We start from the raw sequence: 17,637 nt of genomic DNA on the forward strand, positions 1-17,637 counted from the left end.
TGCCAGTGGCCAGAGGTGGGGAGATGAGCAGGAGAGAGCCAGAGCCCTCCATCCCCAGGCCTGGCTCCCCTCCCAGGGCAGCCCTTGCGTGTCTGCCTGCGTCCCTCTGCTTGGCAGAGTCCTGGGCCAGTGCTATTTGGTAGAAAGCAAATATGAGGTTGGATCCAAAAATACAGTGACTAAATAAAAATTTTAAAATTATTACAGGAAAAGACACATTGCTGTGAATCCCCTCAAAAATCCTCCTCTTGCTTTGAACACACTCATCCCATCGTCCTCGCCACTTCCTCCAGCAGCTCCAGCCGGAGTCCTCTTGCCTGAGGGTCTTTAGCTGTCCTGTCCTGGCTGCCTCAGTGTTCTGAAACCCTTCCCTTTCATGGTTACTGTGACTTTGGGGAAGAGCCGGAAGTCACACGGTGCCAGATCAGGTGACTGAGGTGGATGAGGACAGGGCGGCGTTGTGTTTTTATGAGTTGCCTTTTGGTTGCATGGTGCTTGACAGTAATGTTCACTGTATTTTTGATCACAACTCGTTAGGACGCTCAGGAAAGAGGACTCTAAAACTGCTCCAGAAAGTGGCCAGAATGATGGGATAAGTGTGTTCAAAGTGAGGGCAAGAATTTGGGGAGGTCAATGGCAATTTGTGTTTCACCGTAATGATTTTTTAAATTTTTAATTGAACCATTCACTGTATAGTTGATCACACCACGTATGCTTTTTAAGCTTGAAAAGCCACAGGACACTGTCCCCTGAGGCTGGCTACAAGGAACTATGGGTTTCTGGTTGCATCGCTTTGGGAGGGAAAAAAAGAAAAATCAGAACTCTGAGGAGGAGCCAGACCTTGCCTGACAACGACAAGAAGTGCTTTGTACAAATTCCATGAGGGCACAAGGACACAGCTGCTGGCTCCTGAGGAGAGCTGCCAGCCGCTCAGAGAACGAGGCATGCTCCCCAGGGACAGGGACAGCGCGCTTGCATGCCAGCCAGCAGGGAGAAGGCAGCCCTCCTGCTGGGCCTTCACCCTGGGGGCTTCTCCTGTCGCCTTTCCAGGTCTGTGTCTTTGAACAATGCATCCACAATGCTGCTCTAGCTGGCCCTCTGCAGAAGGGCTTGAGATTCCTTGCGATTCCTTGCTGGGAGCCCAGGCATGCACTCTGCTCAGGTGGCAGTTCATGAATAAGTCAACGCTGTCTATCAGAGGCTCCCGGTTCCCCGAGGCTGGAGGAGCCATTTCGTTCCTGCCACCCGAGGGACTGGGGCCACGTCCTTCCAGGGCCAGGCCAGGCTCACTGCAGCCCATGATGTATGCAGACATTGCCTGCTGGTTTGGCAATCAGTAAGTTCTTTTCTGATTTATTTCATTTTATTTGTTCGGAATGTTCCAACCTCAGGAAACGAGCACTGCCTATTTTGTGAAAGGAGATATCCTTTTTCTGTAATATTCAACAATGCTGCAGCTCGAGTTATTATCTGATTCTCCGCTCCAGCTGTGGTCTCTGCCCATAGCTAAGTGATCTGCAGCTCAGGGCTCTTTCTTAACTTACCAGCTCTTGGGTAATCTCTGTGGGACCCGGCTCTCAAATGTTCCTCTCTGAGTATTTACTTGATATTGGAGGAGATAGCAGCTTTCCCATACATGCAGGCCCCTGCCTTTAGGGTTTGGAGAGGGTTATGGACAGCTTTTGTCAGTGTGTCCTGGAGACCCTATCTGGAAAGCTCATCTTTTTATGCTGAGTTACTGAAAGCTTCCCCCACCCCCAGGGCAGATCTGTGAAATTCCATTGTGAGTAGGATTTCTTATCAATTCTGAATGCATTCAGGGCATAAATGAACTTTTATTGGGAATCTTAAGGAGCTGGCTTCTCTTTACCCTTACAGAGATAAGAGAGTCTTTGTTAATCCCAAAGAGTAAACCTGCTAATAGTAGTGAAAATAACTGTAATGCACTCCCAGTCATGGAGCACTATGTCTCAGCATGGAAACCATAGGAATCCTCCCCCTAACCCTCACAGAAGCCCACCAGCTCTCCCTCCGTTTAGCTCTTGGGGAAACTGAGACTCACAGAGTGGAGTAGCTTGGCCACATCCCTCTTCTGCTGGGGGTCGCACAGTGTGGCAGTACCTGCGCTGTAGGGACTGCTGTCTTTCTGACCCCAAGCATGGCCGTGGCTTCCAGACCCTGGAGCTGTGTCTGGGACCCACATCCTGAAGACAGCGCACTTGCATTGCCCTGTGATTCGGCGTTTTTGTGGGTGCAGCCGTGTCCCTGCTGCCTGAGCTGCAGTGGTTTGAATGGGCTTCCCAGTCTGCCGTTGCCTGCACGCCTGCCTTAGCCCATGTGAATCCGATCTTCGCTTAGGCACTGCTCTGGCGAAGCATTGTGTTCCAGGGCATGGAGAGTAGGGAGAGCTTGAGGCCTCGCATGGGCTCGCGGGGCCCTGAGGGGTGTGGCAGGGGTTCTGAGCCCAGTGTCCCAGCGTTCCCCGTGGTTGGCCCACGTTGTGAAGAAGCCCTGGTGCTTCCTGCTGTGGAGAAGGCTCGGGGCTTTTGCTGGATGGTCAGAGGACCCTCGACCCCCAAAGACATTGAGGAGCCTGGGGATGGCCCCAAGCCCTGGCCCACCCACCTGTGCCTGCCACCAGCCCTGCCATTGTTCTTCTGTCCCCTTAGGCCTCTCCCTGTCCCACAGCCTGTCCTGACAGGCCCTGAGATGCTGCCTGAGCCTCTAGACTCTTGACAGAGGTTGTCCAGATCCTCGTCTGAGGGGCGGGCTTTTCCCTGTGTTGCTGTGTGCTGAACTTCACCCAAGTGGCCCCTGACAGCGCCACTGCGGGGACCAGCACTGTAGCCCACACAGGGTCTGGCTTGCTCCTGTTACCCCGGGGTCTTTGGTTTTCAAAAAGTACTGAAGGAGGTAGAATCACTTGGTGGCTAAGTAGTGTCCCAGGCCCCAGAAGACCCCGCTGGAGCTCCAGTCTTCCCCAGTGTGGGGCTGGAAGAAAGCTCCTTGGGCTGTTGGGTCCCCCATCATTGCGCTGTAGAAGGGGCAGCGTGCAGTGGTCACACGAGTGTGTGTGTGAGGACTGAACATGTACAAAGGGTCTGGTGCAGCGACTGGTCCCTACATGATGTGGTCAAGGTACACAGTGAATGTTTACATTTTTAAAATTTATTGCAGTGTCTTTAGGAGGTTCGATCAAATATAGGGTGAATACTGCTGCTGAGAGCCATCCCACAAAAAAACAGGCCCTAGAAGCATGACGCTGTGTTCTCCTCCACCCTACTCAGCAGATCTGGCACTGTGTGACTCTGGCTCTTCGCAAAGTCAAAACGACCATGAAGGAAAATGTTTTGAATCCATTCAGGACATCACAGCAGCCAGGACAGCAAAACTAAAGACCCTCAGGAAAGAGGACTCCAGAGCTGCTGCAGGAAGTGGCGAGGATGAGGGGATGAGTGTGTTCAAAGTGAGCAGGAGGATCTTTGAGGAGAATGAATGCCAATGTGCCTTTTACTGTAATACTTTTTAAATGTTTTAAACCTTCACTGTGTCTGTCGATCATGCCAGGTACTTGTTCAGAAAAAGAGGGGTGAGAACAGATCACTGCTGAGCAGAGGTGCGGCCCCACAGTGGACACAAGGGCCTCCGTGGCCAGCAACCTGCCTGCCCCTGCACCCTGTGTGCAGCTCAGGAGCCCTCTGCCCGGAGCTGGGCCTGGCTTCCTGACGTCCACCCCATGCTTGCTCCCCGGCAGGGCTCCTGCTGACCAGGCCTCTTTGCGCCTCCACACTTCACTTGTCACTGCTAAGCAGGAAACTGTGGTCTCTCTTCCCTTGGACTTGAGGTCTAGAGCTGTGGCTGGGTCTAGAGGGAAACCAAGGCAGACTGTTGACAACTCCCAGGCTCCCTTCCAGGCTGCACAACCCAGGGTGTAGAGTGGCTCCTGGGAGTGCCTGGCTTCTCAGTAGGTTCCCTGCAGGCGCTTGCTCCCTGTGCCCTGTAACCCTATTGTCAGCCAGGGAACTGGACAGACCTCTGGGTGGGCAGCCTGACCCTGTGGTCTGCCTCTGTGTCTGGGTGGTGAGAGACATTACGCGCCCCGTCTGAAGGCTGGCTCCAGCTGGAGTGGTGGAGGGCGCAGGAGGCGGAAGCCCTGCCCAATCCCTGGCCCTGTCGCTGTGGAATCTGGTTTTAATCAGCTGCCCATACCCTGAGCCTGACACTCATGTCCCTGATCCATTCAGCCTGTGTGGTCTTGGTGCCTCTGGACTTGGGGGAGAGGATGTCAAGCCCCTGCTGCAGGCTGGGAGCCTCAGAAGGGAGCCAGGCAGGCACCGTCCAGAAACTGCCTGGGCGATGGTGGGGCCGAGCTGCTGTGGAGCTGACTGGTGACTGTGAGGTGGCCAGCACATTCTCTTCTCTCCTTTCCACTCCTGCCAGGGCTCTATAGGAGCAGGGTTGCTGCTACGTGACTCAGCCCTGAACAGCCCAGAGCGCAGGCCTAGGGGTGGGTGTAAGGAGAAGACCTGGTGGCTCAGCCTGTGTGTCCTGCGTGGGTGCCGTCCACCCAGAGCACCTGCAGGGCGTGTCCAGAGCAGGGGGGCTAGGTTCCCGCACCGCAGGCTCTTAGGATTCTGCAGAAACCGGCCGCCTGTCCTGCCTGCCCTCAGCCCTGCACAGGTTCTGAGCAAGCCATCACCTGTTTGGTGAGAATGCTCAGGGTTCCTCAGGACCGAACAGCTTTAAAAATGGCTAACACTTGGGGTGATGCCACTGCCTGTTACCCCAGGATCCCAGAGGCTGCCACCCTCCTGCCTCAGCCTCCCTGAGCGCTGGGGTCACAGGCATGTACCACTAGGCTGGGCATGTCAAGCATTTTAAACACACTTTTCAGGAGAGTCCAGTGCATTTGCACTGCAGTGCCACCCCCTCCATCCATTTGCAGGACTTTTCAGCTTGCGGGGGCGGGGGGGCACTGTCCCTGTCCCAACCTCTGACAGTCGGCCCCGCTTCCATCACTGTGAATTCGACAGCTCTAGACCTGGGACAAGGTAGAGTCCCACGGTTCAACCTAGATATTCACTGGCCCCTCGCATCTGCCCACACTCTGCCAGACGCCAGTCTCTCCTTTGTAAGGCTGCAGCTTGGTCTGCGGCGCGGTGTGTTTACCATAGTTCGCCTGTCCGCTCATGGTTGGCGGTCACGGGACAGAGAGCTGCTGATGCGGGTCCTGAACTTCGCGTCCAACCTCGGGCGTCTCCCGTTGCTCCTCAAAACACTACGCATTCTGTAAAGCAGAATCAGAAACGGGGAAATGAAGCAACAGAGATGTTAAATGTAGATTTCTGTATTAGTTGCTTTGATCAAACCATAGAAGAACTGCTGCTAAAATCCTCTGCCATTTTAATGTTAAGAGGGGGCTTCTGTTGTAAAGCAAGCCAGCAAAGCGTCCCGTGAACTGGCGCTCAGACACCTGGGTCTGTCCCTGGTCGGGTGGCCGAGGGCTGGCCTGGTGCGGAGGGAGGAGACGGGGGTGCACCGGGTCCAGGCAGGGGCGCTGCTGGACTTTCGGCGAGCAAAGGCGGAGGAGGAGCGGTCCAGTCAGTGAGGACGTTCGACCCTAGCGGTCCGGGTGTGGTCTCCAGCACAAGGGCGCCAATCAATGTGCCCGCCACGCCTCTGAGCCCGCAGGGCCAGAGGAAGCTCGAAGAGGATTCGCGCTGGGCGAGTGTCCACGGCCTTAGCAATGTTTTCTCTTCCAAAGGAGCCAGGAATGTATTTCATGAGTGCTAAACGCTCCGTTTTGAGAAATGTTGGCTCGCTTCCTGTGCGCGCACACTCACGCATGCACACCGCGCACACACGAAGCCCATGCTTCGAAAACTGCCCCGGCCTCGCACCCCGCTGAGGTGCGGCGTGAGCTGCAGTCCCCAGCCCCGCCACGCGTGCCCGGGGGCGCTGTGTGCCGGGAGCGGCCGGAGAAAGGAGTCTGCGCCTGCGCAGGCCACTGGGCGGGGCCGGCGGGAGCCGGTGCGTTTCCCGCGCTGCGCCCCCAGGCGGGGGCTCCGGCCCTGGCCCTGTCGCGGTGGGCGGAAATGAAGCGGTGGTGCTGGGGACAGAGGGTTCATTTGGCTAACAAACGTCCAGCCCCGTGGTGCTGTCGCGGAGCTGGCTGCGCACACGCGGGGTCCCTGGGCTTCCGCCTGGCCGTGAGCTCAGAAGGGGCCGGGAACGAAGCGGTCTGAGCGGAACATGCAGGCCGAGGTTCCACTTAGCTAACGTAGTGAGGAGCACATGGCCATTCGCTGCCCTCAGACCCCCGCTCGCCCTGAACTCCCTCACCCCATCCTCCTCGCATCGCCTCCGCGGCAGCTCCGCAGTGCGCTGTCCTGGCTGCCTCGGTGTCCGGAGGCTTCAACGCTTCCCTGCCCTGGTCACTCTGACTCTGCGAGGAGCCAGAGCCGCACGGTGCCAGAGCCCGGAATACGGTGGAGGAGGACACAGCGTCACGTTTAGGAGCTGCCTTTCTGCTGCGCAGCGCTCGGCAGCAGCCTTCACCGTGTTTCTGATCACATCTCCTAAAGACGCTCAGGAAAGAGAACTCCAGAGCGCTTCAGAAAGCGGCAGGAAGAGTGGGATAAGGGTGTTGGAAGAGTGTGTGCTGGGGAGTGTTGCGATGGCTTATGGCAATGCGCCTTTTGCTGTAATGTTCTTCACTGGAGCGCTCCCGGTGTGATCGCACCTCTGCCCCAACTGTTGGGTCACGCACACGAAGGCATTAGGCCACCGGGCGGGTGCGGAGCAGGCGCCTCTTCACAGGTGCTGCTTTTCCTGCAGGAGGAAGATGAAGGCCCACGCTCCCGCACCCCCGGGGAAGCCTGCCCCACTGCGTGTCCCAGCAGACCGGACGCCGCCCGGAGACGCGGCCCTCGGCTGCCCCCAGAACCTGATCCACCAGCAGGAGGCGCTGCGCAACAGCACGCTTGACGTCACCGTGGTCCTGCCCAGCGGGCTGGAGAAGCAAAGCGTGGTCAGCGGCAGGTGAGGGCCGTGCCGGGCTTACTGCACCTCGTGCGGGTGGGGGTCCCGTTCTGTCACGTCCGGCGCCCTGCGAGGGCCACAGAGCCGTGAATCCCCGAGCCGTCCCGCCCCCCTGGAGTGCGTGTGAAACCCGCCCCTCCCCCGGGCTCCCCTTGTCCTTCAGGAGAGCTCCTCTGCAGAGCCTCCACGAGTGAGGGTCTGACCAGAAAGGGGTGCCCGCATTTGAAAGCCACTGCATGGGCTGTGTGAGCGGAAACGGGCAGAGCACTGCTCCCAGCCTCCGCCCGCCCCAGCTTGGCACTGCAGCCCCATGGACGCCACGCTCTTTCCCCTGTGCTCGGGGAGGCCACGCTGTGGGGTGCAGACAGCGGGGTGGCAGGGGCTGCTCTCCACGTGGGGTCTTGCTGGTAGCCATCGCCCCTGCAGGGGGTGCAGACCCTAGGCACGCACGCCCAAGACCCGCCCAGGGCCGGCGTGGGAGGTGCCATGCTGGAGCCAGGGCCTTGTGGCTCTGCCCTGCCCGGGTTTGTGCGCCAGCCAGGCGGTAGGGTTGTGAGTCTGTTTCTTTGTCTTAGAGCCCTCAGCAGTAAGTACATTTCCCACCCAGTTCTCCTCATAACGGAAGAAGTAAGAAGTATGCCGTGGCATGCACCTTCGTCTTAAAACGTTCTAGAGCGTGCAAGACATGTTGCCCGCGGACGTATTACAGTCCGCTCCCAGTCCTGTACGTTGGCCCAATTCCTACTTACATATGAAAATGACTTCTGTCTCAGTTCTTTGAGACCCAGATCTGCTCTTCTGGATGAGGGAGGAAAGATGGAGTGCCTGCCTGGAAAGGAAAAACCATTTCTGAAAGATACTTTTAAAGGAGCACATTCTTCTACCTGCAGCCTTAGCCTCCTTTCTTTCCCGATAGAGCAGAAGTTACACGCACGCAGCTTTGTGAGGTAGTTAAAGCCGAGTGTTTGGGTCACTTCTCCAGTCTCAAAGCCAGTTAGGGTCCCGTCCCCAGGGGCGGCTGCAGCTGGACAGGCAGAGCCAGGTCCCAGCCTCCCCAAGATGCCTGTGCCTGGGAAGTGGTTTTGTACGTAGCACTCTTTACTGATCCAAGAGTGGGCTGAAGCCCAGTGCTGGCTCCCATCAGGTCTGCTCCAGTTACTCTCCCTGTGTTTTCTCCCTGAGCCTGTTCATGGAGAACCTGCTCACCTTCCCATGGGCGGAGCCATAAAGACTCTCATGAGGATAACATGTCAGGTCAGCAGTTGGGTGCTGATGGCCGAAGGCTGCAAATCAGCAATTTTGCTTGTTTTTGAGCTTCTCTGAATTGAGACATGAGAGTCAAGGCCCTGGGCCATGCTGAAGCAGAAGTGTGGCAGACGTCCAGGCACTGTGTGACCAGCCCCACCCAGGACAGGGGGAAGGAGCCCAGCGGGGAGAGAGGAGGGTGGAGGAGCCCGCGCCCAGCCTGAGGGAGTCTGGAGTGTTGGGCTGGGCACGAAGGAGAGATGTCACATCTGCCCAATCGGCCCATCTGCCGAAGGCTGTGTGGAGCCAGCCTCCTGTTCCCAGGTCCAGAGGCCAGGCGGGGGCGGAGGGACCAGGCTGGCCCATCCCTGGAGGGCAGTGACACTGGCGCAAACTCACTAGTGAGTGGCTTCAGGTGATCAGACTGCGCCCCAGTCCCTGGTGGCCCTGGGATGCTCGGAGAGAGCAGCAGTCTTCACAGCCTCACACGGGGATCGGGCTCCCTATGGGCCTCCGCGGTACAGGCCAGAGTGGGTCGGGGCACAAGAAGGGCACAGCTTGGGTGCCGCTGGTGCTGGGCCTCGTTCATGGGCCATCTCCTGTTCAGGGACCATCTCATGTGGTCACTTCCGGGCAGGTAGGCTGTCAGATCCTCCTGGGTCCTGTCTTGGCTCATCTTCGTGTCCAGCACCTCGTCCCTGGGGGCTGAGCCCACGGCCTTCACACCAAGCTACATCCCTATTTTTAATTTTAAGACAGGGTCTCCCCAAGTCACCAACTTGCCCGGTCTGGGCTAGACCTTGTGACCTCCTGCTTCCTCCTCCCAGAGTGCTGCCCTGTCTGGCTCCACCTTTGCCGTTAAGCAGTTCTAAAAGTCCAGTGTTGTAGCAAGGTGGGCCCTCTCCAGCGAGCAGCCTCCCTCTCCCAGGAGGCAGCATGGTGCCTTTGTCAGACTGGCAGCTGCTGCCTGGCCTAGAGGCGACACTCGGACCTGATCTACACCCTCACCTGATTGTCACTGTGCCTTTGTCAGGACCTGGGCCCCAAACCTGGATCCCTGCGGAAACCCAGCCTCAAACCCGGAACCTGCTCTGGCTGAAGACTTCTCACAGACCCGTGAATGCTGCCCACCAGCTCCTTGCAGGGCCTGGTCCCAAACTCTGCTGGCCCTGCGGTGGGACCGTTCCACCCACCTGCCCTGACTCTGTGCCTCCAGTGTGTGCCTCGCCTGGAGCTCGGGCCACCTGCTGGCCTCGGTCCACACAGGACCCCTGGCCATGTCAGGCAGAGTGAGCTCCATCAGCACCGGAACTCAGGGAGGAGTGCTTCGGGGCTGCAGGTCCTCCGCGGGGGTACAGTGTGCAAATCCTAGGGCCCAGGGATCTCAGTGGGGTCCCTGGCCTTCCCTGTGGGGTCACCTGGAGCTTTGAGATAGCACAGTTCCCGGCCCCGCCCAGCACGCCAAGCCTGCGCCCTGGGGTGGGGCAGCTGCACCTTTCCCACACGGCCCTGGCTGTGCCTTTGCCAGTACAAGGTCCGGACAGTGACCAGGGTCTCACCGGTCACTTGCTCCTGCCCACAAAGATGGGAACCTCGGGAAGGGTGAGTGGACGCAGCCCAGGACATCGGCTTTGTCACCACAGATGCAGGCATTCTGGGTCCGTTTCTAAGGTGTCCACATCGGTTGGACAGCAGGCTGCAGCGCAGAGCAGAGGGGCCGCTCTAACGGCCTCCCAAGGTCCGTGTCCTCAGGGCGTGGTCCCCAGGCGGCCTGTGACCCCCCTGTGTCCCCCTTGCCCTGGGCACAGGCTCCTCCTCTCCACCCAGCTCTAACAGGACTTTGAAGAGTGCCTGGAGGGTCAGTGTTTCTTATCGCAGTCGTCGAGCTTGCAAAAACAGTTTTTGTCTGTACATTTAGAGTTAGGTTTTCCAAAGAAAGAAATATAGAAATTCTACTTGCTTTTAAAATTTAAAAACAGAGATCACAACAAATGCCCCAAGTTAAATTTCACTTCTAAATGATGCACACTGAAAAGACATCCAGGGAACAGAGGTAAAGTTGGAAGAAAAAAAACAGGCATTGAAGACAAGGGGAGAAAATCTAAGCGATCCGTTCTCGTGACCCTGCCTGCTTTCTGGGCCCGGAGTTGTGGGTCCCTTTGTCACTGTGTGCTGCTCCGCTGAAGCTGGGACCTAGCCTGAGGGTGGACAGAGGGAAACAGACACACGCATATGTGCACCCCGGCTATCTTGGGGTTCCTGCAGTGCCCAACAGTGCTGGCCCTATGATGTTCCTGAGGCAGGGAGGTCCCCGGCCCCGGCAGCCTTCCTCACGTGCCTGCCTTTCCCAAGACACAGTGTCACTGTTTCAGCATGTCCCTTGTGAGTGCGGATTGCCCTGCTGTCCCCTGGTGTCACAGAAAGTATCTCCACCCTTGCCATCTGCTTAGAGCAGGGTGGTATCCAGCCAAACACAGACCGGCAAGGCTGAGGCAGTGACATCTCCCTGCATCGCACCCAAACCAGGCAAGTCAGCAGCAAACCAACTGGCCTGCTTGGCAGACCCTGCTCTGTGGCCACCACTGAGAATGACCCTGTGCTGGGCTGATTCACGAGAGACTCTAGCAGTGCTGCATATTGTGCCCTCACCATGGGGAAACTGAGGCCCAGAGAGCCCTTCTCCACCAAAGCGGGCTGCCCCGAGTGCCCCGTAAAACACTGCAGGCCCCAGGAAGGTGACTAGCCCTGGAAGGAGGCAGCACAGGGCTCAGACAAGGGTGGGGACTCCGGTCAGAGCTGGCCAAGCCTTCGCCCTGGGAAGGCGGTGAGACACACAGGGCCCCAGCAGGGAGCGAGTCACTGGGGCCCAGGCCGGCCCTCTTCCCCGGTGGCTTCAGCCTGGAGGGCAGTGTGGGGCTCAGCATCTTGGGTATCACTGGCACCTCGGACACAGTCCTCACCTGCGCCGGATGGAACCTTTTGGTTTTTGTTTAAATCCTAAGTGAAAGCCAGCTTTGAACTAAAGGCCCCCCCGCCCCCACTCTGCCCTCTCGGGAGCCAGGAGAGAGCAAATTGAGACTAGACTGCCTCTGAGGTTGCCACAGAAACCACCCTGTCCCAGGGGGCTCCCAGCTGCAGGGCGGATCCAGGTCCCCTAGCTCCTCCAGCTGAATTAGTGCTCGCTCCACTCTTCCCTACTGGATGCAGGAAGGCTCTGCTCCCTTCCCCTCACCCTGCTGTGCTGTGATGGCTGTCTTTGCTTTTGCCCTCCCCCAGTTTAACAGAAGTCAGAGCAGGGAGATTACTGATGAGCCTCAGCTTTCAGCAGTTGAAAACATAGCTGCAAAGCCTGCCATGCCAGCACTCTGTGAGGCTGAGGCAGGAGAGTCTCAAGTTCAAGCCCAGCCTGGGTAACTTAGCGATTTGGTGAGACCCTGTCTCAAAGCAAAACATTTTGAAAATGGAGCCACAGCTGCAGCTCAGTCCCCAGCACCCCACACCCCCAGGCTGTTTGCCTTGTGAGGGGGCGTGGTGCACAGGAACCTCCTGCCCTGTTTCCTTCCAGTCAGCTCCTGGGGCCATCACTCTGCCTTCCATGGGGAGCTGAAGGAATTGGATCCGCCCACGCATCACTCTCTGGTGTGTGTGAGCTCGAGCTCTCTGGTTCCAAGTGGCCCGTGGGTGACAGGCGCCAGCTTCCTGGGCTCCTGTGTCTCCCAGGGTGAGGGCTGGAGTGGGAGCCTGCATATCATCCTGGAGACGGCGCTCACACTCTGCTCTGGGTCGATCCACACGTGGTTCATAGCTGTCACTTGCAGCACTGGAATAGCAAATGGAGCACTTTGGTACTTTTCCTGGGGGTACTGGGGATTGAACCCAAGGCCTTTGCACTGAGCTACATCCCCAGCCCTCTTTAAATTTTTATTTTGAGACAGAGTCTTGCTAAGTCACTAAGTTGCCCGGGCCAGGCTCAAATGTGTGATGCCTCCCAGTGTGCTGGGATTATAGGCATCCACCATTGGACAAGCTGGTTTTTAAAAAATCATTAATGGATGTTGAGTTTTATCAGATGCTTTTTCTGTATCAATTGAGACAATTATGTGGGCTTTTTATGATTCATGCTGTTGATAAGATGTATCACGTTGGCTAGTTTGCTCTGCTCCCAGGGACAGAGCCCACTTGATCCTGGGAAAGAATCTTTGGAATATGCCGCCAAGCTTGGCTTGCTAGTATTTTACTAAAGATTTTTGCATTCATGTTCCTCAGACATATTGGCCTGTGGTTTTTCTTTTCTTGTGCAATCTTCTGTCTTTGGTGCTGGTCTCATGAACCATTTGGAATGTTCCCACTTCCATTTCGTGTAAGATCTTGAGAAACAAGAGTAGAATTCTTTGCGTGTTTGGCAGAACTTTCCGCTGAGCCCATGTGGTTCTGGGCTTCTCTCTGCAGTGAGGGTTAATCCCTAGCTCATCTCTCAAGACTTGCAAGCCCATGAGGTTCCCTTTCTCCTTGATTCGGCCTTGGTAGGTTGAATGTATCTAGGAGTTTGATGCTTCTGGGTCACCCAATTTGCCGGTGCATTATTGTTCCTAAAAGTGCCTTTACCTTCAGCTTAAAACTTAGTTTTTCTGATGTTCTGCAAATAACTGAGAATGTGCTGTCTCGTGCCCACAGAAGTATCATTTGTGCCGATCGACTTTAGATGACTCAACTCAATGCACCCATGGATTTAACTCTTTTCCCAGCCATGATGTTTTGTTCTTTGAGCAATGTTGTTTACTCACTGAGAATGCCCACATGGTGCTGTACAGTCATGCAGAAGAAATTAACGAGCTGCCCTTGTTTTTCTTCCCAGTGCGTTCAATCTTCTCATTCCTCCACGCACTCTGCTCTGCCCTCACTGAGCTGGGCAGAAGGGAGCTCACAGACACTCCTAACGCTTACAATTTCCTTTCCCTCTTTCAGCCACGCAATGATGGATCTGCTGGTTGAGCTCTGCCTGCAGAATCACCTGAATCCTTCCCACCATGCACTGGAGATCCGGTCCTCGGAAACCCAACAGCCTTTGAGTTTTAAGCCAAATACTCTGGTCGGGACCTTGAATGTGCACACTGTGTTTCTGAAAGAGAAAGTTCCAGAAGAGAAGGCCAAGCCCGGCCCCCGCAAGGTGCCCGAGGTCAGTGGGCAGCTGTGAGCCGCAGAGGGTCGGGTGGGCAGCGCCTGGGTTCGGGCGGGCTGGGTGGAAGTGGGCACTGAACTGGCTTCATCAGCACGGCAGAGCTTTCCGAATGCACCATGTCCACTGCTGTAGAAAGGGAATCGGTGTGGAGCAGAGCTGCCCTCTGGGACTGTCTATAGAAGGAAGTGGTCCACAGTTGCACGCTTGCAGTACGGCAGCTACCGGCTACGGGCCCCGTCAGCCCTGGAAATGTGGCTGGAATGAGGAGCAAGTAAGTCTCCAGTCTCAGGGATTCTGAGCGGACTGGCTGTGCTCCCCGAGGAGACTGGGCTGCAGCTGGGGTCCAGAGGAGACGCTAGCCACCCTCTTCCTGGAGAGAGAAGTGGGGGTGAAAGTCTGGGGTCAGAAAAGTTTACACATTGTATTTGGGGAGTGTAAGATAGCTCCATTTCAGGCTTTTTAGGTGATTAAAACTAATTGCAAGTTTTTTGTGCTTTCCAAGAAGGCTTTGAGGTGGATCTTTTGGTTCTATGAAAACAAATGGGGCTTACTCTTAGATTCTTGGAAGCTGTGCTAAATTGTCTTGCTTTTAAAAATGAGAATTCGGCAGCAGTTTATCCCCTATGACTCTGTTTCGGTGGTTGACAGATTCTGATTGCTGCCCCTCCACAGTGGAGGAAAAGATCCCTTGTGTACCCGCTGACCTCCCTTAACCTCCTGGTCCCCAGGAACAGCTAAGCCCAGCGTGCCTGGTGCTTCTTGGAGATCCCTGGTCAAGGAACAGGGTCCCCTCTCCCTGCTGAACTCTGTCATCACCATGGTGACCTGCTCCCACCACCCAGACCAGTCTCGGTCACTCTCGAGGCAACCCCTGGACACTGTGTCCACCTCTAGCATCTCAGCGTCCTGTGGTGATCAGTGATGCTGAGTTCGAGGAGGCGGCTGAAACTCGGAGCGCTACAGGTTTGGGCGGCCTGCTGTGTTTAGCCACGCAGGCTCAGCCTTAGTCAGACTGAGTGTTTCTATTATGTGTCTGGTGTTGGAAAAAGATAAAACATTTCTAACTTAAAATGCACGTGCGCATTGTGTTTATGTAAATTCAAGCTGGTTGTGGCAGTGCACACCTGTAATGGCAGCACTCTGGGAAGCTGAGACAGGAGGACTATGAGTTCAGGCTCAGCCCCGGCAACTTACTGCCTTAGTGGGACCTTGTCTCAAGATAAAAAATCAAAAAGGGATTACCATGTGTCTCATTGTGCAGGCCCTAGATTCAGTCACCAGCACCGAAACAAATTCTGTGTCTGCACATTCCTTCCACGTGCCTTACACACATATAGAGTGTGCTATGTGTGTTCACCTGGGTACGCTACGTAAATGTTCACAGAGCACATGTCCTGTGTGGGTCTTCTGACTTAAACAAGAATTTGATGTTTGTTTTGTGAGGGTTTTTCTTAATTAAATTGTTCATATTACGTCCAGACTTTTCCTTTAGGAGATGTGTGTTCACACCAGACACCCCGAAGTGTGTGTGTTGGCTGTCACACCTGGAGGCCTCTCTGAGTCTACCTCCCTGGAGTAGCAGCTTGCTCCTTAGCAGGAGGCTGAGCCTGTGCCGACTCCCACGCTGACCCTAAGTGCTCCCCTCCCCCGGCGTCCCGGGCTCCCCGAACTCGTGGGGGGAGGCTGCGCCCGCCAGCGCTCAGCAGGCTCCTCCGCTCTGTGCCCTGCAGAAGTCCGTGCGCCTGGTGGTGAATTACCTGCGGACACAGAAGGCTGTGGTGCGCGTGAGCCCCGACGCGCCGCTCCGGAGCATCCTGCCGCTCATCTGCGCCAAGTGCGACGTCCGCCCCGAACACGTGGTCCTGCTGCGCGACAGTGCAGCCGGCGAGGAGCTGGAGCTGTCCAAGTCCCTCAGCGAGCTGGGCGTGAAGGAGCTGTACGCCTGGGACAACCGGAGAGGTGAGGCTCCCCAGCGGGCGCGCACACTGCGCACGCACGCACGTGCCCGCACAGACAGGCACGCGCCTCGCTGTCCGCCCCGTGCTCTCTTGTCTGGGGTGCGGATTTTCAGGTGTCCCAGAGTTGGTCCGGGCTTGCAGTAGGAAGGAGGAAAGCGGGCTGATTTTCGCCTCTCCACTCTCATTATGCTCTTTCCACCCAGTTCCGAACACGCTGTTGCCTGCTGTCTCCTTGTGAGCTTTGTTAAGCAAAGGGCAAGGGCGAGGAAAGATGGGGAGAGAGTAGACCTTCTGCTCCAGCTGCTCAGAAACCGTGCACAGACTTCTCTGGGTTTTTCTTCTCAGTGGTCAGCACTGCTCTGGGGCCGGAAGACGCCGCTTCTGTCCAAGACCAGAGCCACACACGCCTCTAGCAGTGCTCCGAGGCTGGCCTCCTTCAGCCGCGGATCAGGCCCCAGGGACGACTTTGGCGCCTCTTTGGCCTCCTTGCCGCTGCGGGCCCAGGGACAGGCGGTGCGAGCAGGCCAGGGAGGCCTGCAGCTGTGCGACTGTCACGCAGAGGTCGCTCACGTGGACCCCGAGCTTCTCCTGATGCGCCCCATTCACACCACACATCATATAGGATGGATTTTAAAATGTGCACATTCCAGCTTTTCTATGGCATTTTTCACAGCTCTTCCAATAAAGTGCCTGCTTCTCCTTACCCGAGGGTTGTTAGCTCAGTGGTCGCAGCGCTGCCCCGCCTGTCCCTCCCTCGGGTCAGCCACCCTCCTGGGCACTCGACCCTCACTGCCCTTAACACTTAAGGGTGCATCCAGCCCGTGGCCAGGGATCTGGGACTCTTTTCAGGCGGCCTCCCGATGCTCCTCTGAGCTTTGGGGTGAATGCCTCCCTGTCCTGCACAGTGGCTGGCCGTTTCACTGCCGGTGCTGGGCTTGGACCCGGGGCCTCGCCCTTGCTGGTTGCCCAGGGCCTTTGTCACCCGGTCTTCTCAGCACCCTCCCTCCACAGCCCTGGTGCAGGGCTAACCGTGATCGATGTGAGTCTCTGGAAGCTCCACACAGTGTGAGCAGTGGGACAGGGCAGTACTCTCCCGCATCGGGGTCCGAGCACCAAAGCCTGCGCTGAGGCCAGCTCCCATCACACGCACGCACTGGGCTCTATCTGGGTGGCCCGTGTCACTCCTAGTCCTGGGAAGCGGTGCAGAGCTGGCCCAGGAGGAGGGCAGGGCCTGGCAGCCCCTGGTGGTGCTGCGCGCAGGAGGCAGAGCCCAGCCCCCTCTATCCGGACCCCAGCACAGTGCAGCCTCTACACTGGGCTGCCCTTGCTGGAAACAGCTGCCCGAGCCCCCAGTCCCTCTGCACTGCCTTGGGCATTGTCCCTGTGCCATGGGGAGGCCTGCTGCACCCCAGGCCGCCAGCACCCCTTCCCTTGGCCTGGGCCGGCTGAGATCCCCTGTTCCCTGCCACTGGCCTGCACCTCACTCATTCACCCCAGGTTCAGGAGGAGAAGGGTTGCAGACAGTGTCTCCCAGGACCCCTTTCTGTTGCAGCCAGCCGGGCCAATGGACCCTTGGGGTGGGGGTGGCTGTCCCCTCTCCAGCCTTGCTGGGGCTGAAGCCCAGCCTTGGAACCCAGGTTGGGCAGCTGCAGGGAAGCAGCTGCTGGCACAGTGCCCGCCAGGATCCTGGCAGGGACACCACGAAAATATGGGCTCAGCTGCCACCACCATCCATGCAAGGCCCAGCGGCCTGCAGTGCGGGGCCCTGGGCGGCCCCAGCAGGGCAGCTCTGCAGGTGACCACATCTGCAGGGGACACACAGACCCCAGCTGGGGGCTGGGTTGGGTGGGCCTGCCGGTCTCGAAGTGGCCCTCACTCTGCTGCCTGCCTTTTCCAGTTCTGACCAAAACGCAGTCCGAGCCATCCCTGAGCTGCCGAGGTACGGTGGGCCAAGGGTCGAGCTCTGCACGGCTGGGGATGCGTGTGTGCCTGAGGTGCTGGCGGTTGCTTTCTTGGTGGCTCAGAGAAGAGTGGTGCTAAGTGAGGAGCTGGGGAACCAGGGCGAGGCCTAGGACCCCAAGCCTCTGCTGCAGTGTCGGGGGAGGGCTGAGGGGCGGGGACAGCTCCTCCCTCCCGTGCACTAACCACCACTCTGCATGCCTGGGGGCTGTGGGCCTTGAAGAGTCACCTTCCTGTTGTACAAGTAGCAAACAC

The 17,637-nt window shown here is 57.3% G+C and overlaps 1 protein-coding gene across 11 annotated transcripts in view; it reads left to right on the forward strand.

Annotated features, from left to right (window-relative positions):
- Cobl (cordon-bleu WH2 repeat protein) overlaps positions 1–17,637 on the forward strand; it is a 163,182-nt gene that overhangs the window by 52,449 nt on the left and 93,096 nt on the right. For 3 of the 11 annotated variants that reach the window (XR_015445416.1, XR_015445412.1, XR_015445415.1), the window contains exons 2-5: positions 6,838–7,041; positions 13,252–13,462; positions 15,196–15,424; positions 17,321–17,362. Coding sequence is in view for 3 of the 11 variants with exons in the window: in XM_087196039.1 (XP_087052165.1) it covers positions 1,299–1,336; positions 6,838–7,041; positions 13,252–13,462; positions 15,196–15,424; positions 17,321–17,362 (724 nt within the window). In the remaining 8 variants the exon portion in view is untranslated. Of the gene's footprint in view, positions 1–218; positions 1,051–1,182; positions 1,337–6,837; positions 7,042–13,251; positions 13,463–15,195; positions 15,425–17,320; positions 17,363–17,637 lie in introns of those variants that run through there. The other 8 variants (XR_015445410.1, XM_087196039.1, XR_015445409.1 and 5 more) reach the window with 8 other exon arrangements.

This window comes from Heterocephalus glaber, unplaced genomic scaffold (genome assembly GCF_053883595.1).
Source record: "Heterocephalus glaber isolate CG9 unplaced genomic scaffold, H.glaber_assembly_v1.0 deba00001610, whole genome shotgun sequence".
NCBI classification, from domain to species: Eukaryota; Metazoa; Chordata; class Mammalia; order Rodentia; family Bathyergidae; genus Heterocephalus; species Heterocephalus glaber.